Genomic DNA, 10,216 nt, shown 5'->3' with positions numbered 1-10,216 from the left:
GCACAAGTGGACAGTGTTTCATTCACTGAAATAAGGAACTTGGGAGGAGGATAAGTTTGCCCCCCACTCATTCCCCAACTCTCAGAAAAATTAAAAAAGAAGATAATAAGATTATACTGCATTTGTTAATAGTTACTATTTTGAGGATAAGACTGAGGATGGGGGAGGAGGTCATTTAGTTTTTCTTTTTTTTTTTTTCAATTTGGTGTGTTCAATGTTTCTATGATGAGAATTATGAATTTTTGTGATGTCAAGAATATAGTTTAGATACCAAGAGTCCTTTTATGAGTCTTTGCCACTTAATATTGTTACCGGAGTAAAGAGTTCCATTTGCCTGCACGCATCTAATTTATCCAAAGAGACATGTACAGATTTTACAGCAAAAACAAACAAACAAAAACAAACAAACAAAAACGAAAGGTTTACTTCAGAGAGTTGCAAGTCCTGGAGATACAGGTGAGCTACTGCTCAAAGACCTGCCCCAGGTGTCTCGAGAGTATATATTATATAGGGCAAAATCATTAGTCATGGAAACAAAGGGAGTGGGTTTGTGGGCAGTACTGATTGGATGGTACTGGAGTAATTCATCATCATGTCTAGTTCTGGAATCAGCCATAGTGTCATCTCATCTGGTCCGGTGGGAAAGTGGTCAGTGGGGCTGTTTTGCTGCAATGGGTCTGGGGCCGAAACATATCTGAAGCCAAGATGTTATCCTTAGTTTATCCTTGTTGTCATGATCGATAGACCCGAGGCTTTATTCTTAAAAGGTTTGTCACTGGCTGGAACCTCTGTCCTAAGGTTTAATGATTAAGAGAATAGACATACAAAGGCGGAAGAATAAGAGTGGAAAAAAGCAAGTGAGTCACAGTGCCACAGAGCCTGCTTGAATCAGAGAAAAAGCTATCTTAAAGAAGTGAAATCTGTGTGTGGTTACAATATCACAGATGTTGAATACTTGCCTTTGTTAATGTATGGTTTGTGGACCTTCCAAAGCTTCCATAAAGGTAGCGAAGACGCATTTAGAAAATAAGCAGATCTCTTAAAAAATGGCTTTCAAATTAAACAAGTTTCTGGTTTTTGTGATAGTTTCGATGCAGGGATATAAATGAGTTAAGTCCAGGAGGCAGAGTTAAAGGTGAAAGATTAGAATTAAATCAGCTTCTGAATACCCAAACTTGTCTTCTTATTTCTAAAACTACTTGTATTCTAGAATGATAGGAAGGAAATAATTTCAGTAGTGATCCTTTTTCCCCGAAATGTCAGGTAATGGAAATTGAACAATAGAAATGAAGAACCTCTTGAAGCAGTAAATTCATTTTCATGTAGTATTTATGTTTAATAAGCAATGAGTACTACAGGTTTGTAAAGAAATCATGTCGAAGATTGCTTTTTATACCCCCTAAGCATACGATTTCAAAATTAGAGGCAAAGAGCAGCTTTATTATGTCTTGATTGTAGTGGAGTACTTGACCCCCTGGGTCATACATCCATAAATCAGATTGGTTTGTATCTGTCTGGATGGGAGCATGGTCATGTTGACAGGAAGAAGATGGGCTCGAGATAAGTAGTGAAGTATTTCTTAAGAGTGTCAGAAGGCAAAAGTTTGGTCAAGTTTTTCACATTAGCTGGTTGAAATATTTGGGGGAGGAATAAAATGGAGACAAAAATTTGGTGATATTGTCTATTGGTTGATTTTACTTCCTGTAGAAAAAAAAAGCAAAATGGAGGAATAACCAAGAAGCTGCAGATACGATGAAGGAATGACAAGTGGTAACAGGTCCTGTTGTTATCCTGTTACTTCCCATCCTGTGCTCCTATGGGTTCACAGAAGTGTGTGTGAACATTATAGGCTCATGAAAATTTTTGATTATTAGTATTCATGGGTGTCTTTATTAGGGAAAGCATTTTTTATTTTATTTTAATGTGACTGACATGAGCATGAGCTTTTTTTTTTTTCTTTTTTCGCTCCTTTGCAGAACATTTTTATATCAATCATTTGACCATTGGTACAATGAAATATTCTGAGATAATAAGACATGTTCCCAGTACTCAATGTTTTGATGTGTGTGTGGTGCCCAGGGTAGGAGGTTATCGTTCATTTGTTCTGGGTATGGAACAGGTCACTTCCAAGGTTTCACAAGAAAATATATGGTCAACTTTCACAATCCATTTCTGGGATTAGTATTTCTCTTGCTAACTGCTTGTCAGAGGTGGGAGAGGAGAGTTGGCTGGATACAAACAATTCTTAATGCTTTGCTGGTTACCCCAACCATCACCTCTCTATTCTACCCCCACACACAAATTCATCAAACAGGCAGATCTCCCAAAAATTGCTTTACAGGTTAAGCTAATGATTGGAGTTATAGCTACATGCTACCCTAGAAGGAGAAGTTGCAAATGAACCGGACAAATTGATTGATTGACCCTTGTCTGGGTCGCTGGTAGTTTAGCCACTCTTATAGTTTTATTAATAATTCCTTTCAAGAAATGCTAGAATGACAAAATGGGGCCTCTCCATTGCCTACTTCTGATGATTATTTTGTTGATTTTTCTGGGCTCAGGCATTTGGTAGTATGCTCACCAAATATTCATTGAATGATCAAGTGCCTCTGATATCCAGCCTAGAAGATTTGGCTCAGATTCTCCTAATCAAATGTATTATTTTCATTATGGGTATGGTTTCCCAAAATTGGCAGCTCCAACCTGAAGTCAGACAGAACTGATTCCTTATTTAAGTTAAGTAAGGAGCTAAGCCTCAATTTCTTTACCTATAAAATGGAGATAAAGATACCCACCACATATAGTTCTAGACAATATACAGGACAATTCATGGCTTAACATTAGTACTTGCAAAAAACGATAGCTTCTACAGCCATATCATGTTAAAACAGGTGGTTCCTTCTTGATCTTTTATAGTAACTTAAGTTTCTGCTTGAAATATCTACATTAGAAGGTCTTAAAACTTAAATACAGGCTAATTATTTTATGTTTGTTCCTCCAGGCAAGGAGCGAATGCCACGAGAGATGAGCTGACGACATCTGCATTCCTGACCGTTCAGTTGGACAGGTCCCTTGGAGGACAGGCTGTGCAGGTGGGAATATTTTTACTCCCACAACTCATAGACATTAAAGTTTTACTAGCCCAATGTCTAGTGAAAGCCCTCCTCCCAAATTGGAATGGGAATTTGGCATTTTCTAGATGCACCTATTTTTTTGTTTTGGAATTCAAATAATCCTATTCTCATGCCATACTAGTTCTCTCAGGCTTCAGGAAAGAGGAAACAAACAAAATAAAAACAACAAAACACAAAATAAACTGTTAATAGATTTAAGAGCCCAGCAGAATTTTCCTTTAAAATCACATATGTCAATGACAGTCACTTGACATTAAAATCGTTCTGAGTTACCACTTCCAGCTATTGTTAAACGGATGTGGTAAAGACAGAATTATTCCCCCATCTTCATTCCTGCAAAGATGTCACCATCCTAATCCTCAGGACCTGTGAAAATATTATATTACTAGGCATAGAGGAATTAAGAATGGTGGTAGAAGCAAGGTTGGTAACCAGCATTTCTTAAAATAGAGAGAGTATCCAGGATTACTAGGAAGATCAAGTATAATCACAAGGATCCTTGTAAGTGAAACAGGGAGGCAGCATGAGAGAGATTCAACCAGCTTTAAAGATGGAAGCTCCCACCCCAGCCAAGTACTATGGGCAGCCTCTAGAAGCTGAAAAAGACAAATGTATTCGCCCCTAGAGCCTCCCAAAAAGAACGTAGCTCTGCGACACCTTGATTTTAGTTCAATGATACCCATTGAGTACTTCCGAACTCCAGAACTATAAGACAAATCTGTGCTTGTTTACAGTAAAACTGTGGTAATTTGTTACAGCAGCAATAGGAATTAAATGCATCAGTATAGAACAAGCACAAATTAATAATTCTAATTAATAGTAAAAAAAATGATATTTTACACACTCCCAAATCATAAACATATGTAAGTTATATTTTGCACAGGCAAACTGATATAAACCTTGATAAGAGGTTGTAGAATCTTGGCTGAGGGGGGATGGTGGAGAAGAGGGAAAAAGAGGAAGAGAAAGAGGAGGGGAGGGAAGAGAAGGGGGAGAAAGGAAAGAAAAAGGATGGGAGGGCAGGGGAGGGAAAAGAGGGAGGGAAATCATGTAGGAGGAAATGAGAGAAGAGAAGAGAAAGGAGAGAATGGTGTGAAGAGAGGAGAGAGATGGATTCTTTAGGTATTTCTGAAAATAAAAATGTGTTGAGAATTACTGAAGACAAATTCTAGATGATGGTTTTATATAAATGAGTTAACCTTTTGAGGGGTGTGTGTGTGTATATATATAGTACATATATACATATAGATATATATATAGATGAGTTAACCTTTTGGTGTGTGTGTGTAGTATAAATATAGATATACAGATATTAACATAGATATATAGAGACAAATAGAGATAGAGAAAGGAAGTGAGAGAGAAATAACGTTTGATTTATTATACAGTTGGAATGTCATACAATGGGACTCCAATATCAGTGTCTAGTTCTGGCTCTCCTCATTATGTCGAAGGAACCATTTTCAGCCTGATTTGACCTTCCTTCCTCTTTTCTCAAGCTCAGCTACGCCTCTTCTTATATTTTTGGTGGAATATCTGCTGCTCATTTCAGGACCTTTATTAGTAACCACAGGAAATTCTTGGTCTTTGCTCGTTGTAATTTCTTAATGTGTAATGTTAAATGCAGACTTCAAGGAGACTTTGTTTCCCTTCAGCGTACTCCAGTGTGTCTGTCTCCTCTTCTTTTAACCCCAGGAATGGCACTGGCTTGTCCCCAGGCTTTACAGAAAGATCTCCCTAGTGTTTCTCTCCCTCTCTTTCTCCTTCATTCCCTAGCTGGAGCAGCTCTTACTGCCTGGGCATTTTTTACTTGCCTCTTTGTTTTCTCTAGCTGGTTTGGGGGAAGGCAGTCTGTTCCCATCTGTTGGGGAAAGCATCTTCCAGATGGGGGTTCAGACTGAAAGCAGGTGCTCTTTCGGCCAGTGTGGTGACACTTCTGACACAGCAGCATTAAGTGTTCCCTTCACAGGAATTTATCTTAACTTCCTCATTCCTGATGCCAAGTAAACCAAGATTCTATGTGGTGTATAGTTTTTTGTTTTGTTCGTAAATCTATAAATGTGTAATTGCTTCTTCAAAGGTGATAATTAAATAAATAGGTGATCAAGTACTTTAGTACATAAAACCTAAAATGTGGAGGCTGGATTTGGTCTTCCAGCTGGTTTCTTTTCCATCTTGTTACTTGTTAATAGATATACTATAAAGCAATTTAGATTTAGATTTAAAGGTAAATATTAACTTTAAAAAATTATATCAATTGTTAATTAACAAATTATTAAAATTGAATTTTTAAAATGTACTGAATTCTATTTCACAATGAAGTGTTATATTCATTTCCTGAATTAAACAATTCTAGCTAAGAACTGACATCATCTATGCCATTTAATTTATCTTTAACTTTCCTTACCAAATTATATAAAAACTTTTAAGATATTTATTATGCCTTATAAATTCCATGTTTCATAGTAAAATATTGAGATACCCAGTGGATGAATTTCCATTGTTAAACAGTTGAATCCTAAATTGACAATGAAATGGTCATGTTTAGTTTTATCACTAGATGGTAGTAGTTTATAATAATGCATAAATAACTCAAGTTCTTGATTGCTGTTTTAAACATCCTTTTGTGAGTATATTAACAGTACTGAAAATTCTTCAATTCTCTCTCATTCTCATTTCACAGGTAGAGTGGGTCTTAATCAGTGGCCCCTTTTCAGTTAGCAATTGAAGTTTTCTCAATTTTAAGGGAAATGCCAAGCCAACAAAACTTTTATGTACTCCTAGCTAACCTCAGCCCCAGCTTTGGGACTGTCACTCAAAAGACATTTTTATAATTTGCTACTTGCTTATTTGAATGTTTACTAATTGAAAGATCTGCAAAATTATTTTCAATGCTCCCTTAGTCCTCCCCACAATGATATATGCATCAACATTCCCATTCATTTGGCTTCCTTAACAAGACACACCAGAGTAGATGAGACAGTTCAATTTTAGCATAGGACAGAATAATTGAAAACAATAGAGAACTGGAACAATATTTGAACACCTTATGTAAAAAAAAAAGCATCAATAACTTATGCAAGAAATAAGAAATTCATTTCTAATCCAATATCTGGTATTAAGCTAATAGGTGAAATTAAACAATTTACCATTTATTTTCTTCAATTTCCTTATTCTGAAAAGCCTTTGTAATGTATTTTTTAAAGTGCTTATGTTAAGCAAATCTATTATTAACATTTCTAAAATTAAGTTAAAAAGTATAAAGTATATTTTATTTTTGCCAGTTTTCGATGTTTAGATAGAAATCTATCCATCTCTAGATGAATTTACAATTTTTCATCTCAGTTGTAGGGATGTGGAAGTAATAAGTATGCTTTTGCATTTGTCTTTTTTTGTGGAGGCACCTGAATGAGTGTCTCTTAATTTTTGAAACAAGATACAAACACATGAGAAATAAGTATATCCCTAAACATCTGTAAAGTGTTGGTGGTATTGAAAAAAAAAAAAGATTCTTCATAAAAGATGGCCTACATCAGCACCTTGCTTGCTCCCTTTTGGAGATGTAGATGTACAGACTCCATCTCTATGCTTTCTGGAAGCAGAAAGTGGTGCAGAATGACACTGTTTTGCCTGAGAGAAAGCGATTGGTAACTCTGGGTCTGGAGTAACAAGCGATTCTTATGTCAATGAGAAAACTGTGCTTGATTATCATTAACCTACATTTTCTGTTCAATGTTTTTCTTCCTGCTCTTGACTCATGGTTTATTTTTTGTTTGGTTTTCAAAAAGAAAAATGAAAACACATTTGCAAATACAGCCTTCATTCATGGCACCCTTTATTTTCTTTCTTTTATTACCCTGCCCCTTAGATCCGAGTCTCCCAGGGAAAAGAACCTGCACATCTGCTGAGTTTGTTCAAAGACAAACCGCTCATTATTTACAAGAATGGAACATCAAAGAAAGGAGGTCAGGTACCTGCTCCCCCTACACGCCTCTTTCAAGTCCGGAGAAACCTGGCATCTATCACTAGAATCGTGGAGGTATGTCATGCATTCAATAAAATAACCTGAGCCATCAAGTATTAGTCTTTAAAAAATTGGCAAACAAGCTGCCTTCAGTTCTATAATTAATCCAGTGTTCACAATAAAAAAATAAAAATAAAAGAATAAAAAAATAATAAAAGCAGGAGAATTAAGTAAAAAGTTAGTTCCAGATACCAGGTCTCTCACATTTTTCAACCTTATTATACTAAAACAAATGAATTTTAAGAATAATGTAACAAATCAAGCTGTCAAAGCCATGAGGCGGCTTACGCTCTATCTTGGAAGGCCTAGGGGAAGATGGATGGTGGTGACGATCAGTTGACTACGCTGGGGAAATTTGAGAGGGAAGGCCCTTGTCTATACAAGTGTAATGAATGTGAGAAGGATGCTTCACTGCATTGGGCCAGAACCATAACTCAACTGGTCAAATAAGCTGTCTGACAGTAGCTCTGAAAGAAATCAAACCCCATATCACAGTGTCATAAGACAAGAAGACCTCCAGGTATGGGCAAGGCCAGTAGGCGCAGGTGTTTAAATGGCTGAGTGCTTTTACTTCTAGAATGAAATGATCTGTCACACCTCATATCCCAGTCACCTTAGTCACTACTGAAATCTAAGTCTCCTAAATCAACCTAAACTACCCTGTACACTCTGTATATCCTCAAACATGGACCCATTTGCCAATCTTTCCTTTCCACACAAGCTATTCAGCTGAGCCCTGAAAACCAGGTTGGTCATACATCTCTCCATCCACAACCTGTTTTCTAAGCCACCTCCTCCTTCATGCTCTACTGTTTTCTGAGGACACTGATTCCCATAAAGCTATCTCAAGTAGAAATTGTTTTTCCCCAGTACCCAGTGGCCAGTGATGGAGTGGCCGGGGTACCCTCCCTGATCACCCTTGCCTCTTTGACGTCTCTCCTAATCAGACTGTCCCTCCCCCAGCCCCCTGCATCTACTTAGCTGCCAGTCCTTCCTCTCTTAGTCTTTGGTGGCTTCAGCCTTTGCTTTACTATCTTCATCACTCTAGCTTCTCTTATCCAACCATCTTGTCCTTGACCCCATTTCATCTCACACTCACATGGGTCTATAATAAACCTTACCATTGGCAATAAATGTAGCACCTCAGACATCTGTTTCAGACATCTAATCTCTGACAGCCATCTCCTGTCCAAGCTCCTTTACTCCAGGATGCTTTTTTCAGCAATTCTCCAGTCTCATACTTGAATCCATGAACCCTCTCCATCTATCACACCCTTCAGGTTCTCCTCTCTTTCCAAATCTCCAACATCCCTGCTCTCTACTGATGACTGAATCAGAATTCACAGAGAACATACATGTGATCACATGAGAATTACCTTCTCTGATCTCCTCCCCTCCAATTCACCAACTTGTCTGCATCTGTACATAAATCTTCTCCTTCCTGACTGTTTTAAATAAATTTAAATTGTTAATTTATTTATATTTAACAATTAATAAATGTTTTACAATAGTTATTTACATACAAATGCTAAACTACTTTAGAAATCAGTATCAACCTATTCTTACCCATAAATTAAAAATAAATCATGACATTTGTGTAAAGTATATGTCGGTAAATAATACATATTTATTACATAAATAAAATGTGACTCCTATTTAAGGCTAGATTCCTCCAACCTCTACCCACTGCCAATTTCTGTCTGGAATCCCCTGCCCTCTGGGCTTTCTAAAGAATTTCCCGGATTTCGCTCTGTCCTGATTTCTCATCCCATTTCCAGTTCATCATTGTTGTGGGCAATGATCTTCTTTCTCTTCTGTAACATCAGTTTCTTCTTCTGTCTTGTATCATTTCCTTCAGAATACAAACATGCCTTAAAGGAACCGCCATCCTTTCTTTTAAAACTCTCTTTTGACCCTGACCCTCCCAGCGACATCCTTTACCTGCCCTCCTTAAATCCACAAATCCTCAAACAGTTGTCTTCACTTATTCATCATCTCTTTTTTAAGCCTATTCTCTCGAAAGCCATTTCACTCAGGCATCTATCTATTCCCACCATTCCACCAAAATGGTTTTTATCTAGTTTTCCAATTTCCTGCCTTCAGCATTTCTCTGGTCTCACTTTACATAATATCACACTTACATTTCCGCAGACATCCTCTCCTGTCTTTTTGAAAAACCGGGCTTCTGAAATGACGCATTTACCAGGATTTCTTCCAAATCTCAGGGCCACCCTTCTAGAGGCAGTTTTTCTGAATTCTCCTCCTCTGCTTATCCTCTAAGCATTTGAGTGCTCCAGGGATCAGTCTTGGCACTGTTCACAGTGATCTCGTTCAGTCCTGTAGTTTAAATGCCATCCAGAATATTCTATGCATGGATTCTCATGTGTTCAATTATGACTAATTTTTTTTAATCTATCAAATTAAAAGACAGTTTAACTCTCATCTATGGGCATCTCAGTTGATTTCAAAGGAAAGAGCCAATGAGAATCATTACATTCCTATTCTCTTCCCAGTGCACACTTTTTTATGAGACGTGGTAGACTGCTTGTAACGCAGCTCCTTTATTTCCTTGTGTTTCTCAAACTGGCCTTCACATTCCTAGCCTCTCTGAAATGCACTAATCAAAATCATTGTTTTTAGGGCTTTCTGTTTTCATCCCCTGGGATGCTAAAGATTTATAATTCTCTGTTTTAGAACTACCTCCCTGATCCCATACCAATCTGGTCATGGGCCTCTCGTCACCCATCTCTCTATCGGCCACGCTCTTTTCTCTATCAATAAGAAGACATTTGGATTAGAAATTTGAAGTCATGATTTCTGTAACTTTCCATCCCATCTAATTTATTTGAACTTGGTCCAGGGGGCCTTGTTCCTACTGAATGAGGACAATAGCCACATGCTGAATATTACCACCCCCTGGAATGTCTTTAAAACTTCCAACAGCCATTTCTTCTTCCTGTAGTGCTCCCTCTGGGGACAGAGTCCTGTCAAGCCTGGTGAGATTCAGCTCTCCACAAAGTTGATGTCTTCATTTAGCAGCTCAACGCAGTTGGCCAAA

At 37.5% G+C, this 10,216-nt stretch overlaps 1 protein-coding gene across 1 annotated transcript in view; it reads left to right on the top strand.

Annotated features, from left to right (window-relative positions):
• Positions 1-10,216, top strand: part of SCIN (scinderin) — a 72,352-nt gene that overhangs the window by 52,353 nt on the left and 9,783 nt on the right. The window contains exons 9-10 of the mRNA XM_023532519.1: positions 3,002-3,092; positions 7,003-7,200. Of these exons, the coding sequence (XP_023388287.1) occupies positions 3,002-3,092; positions 7,003-7,200 (289 nt within the window). The remainder of the gene's footprint in view (positions 1-3,001; positions 3,093-7,002; positions 7,201-10,216) is intronic.

Source organism: Pteropus vampyrus, unplaced genomic scaffold (assembly GCF_000151845.1).
Source record: "Pteropus vampyrus isolate Shadow unplaced genomic scaffold, Pvam_2.0 Scaffold4, whole genome shotgun sequence".
Classification (NCBI taxonomy): Eukaryota; Metazoa; Chordata; class Mammalia; order Chiroptera; family Pteropodidae; genus Pteropus; species Pteropus vampyrus.
The sequence above is the reverse complement of the archived record's forward strand: the minus strand, read 5'-3'. Positions and strand labels throughout refer to the sequence as shown.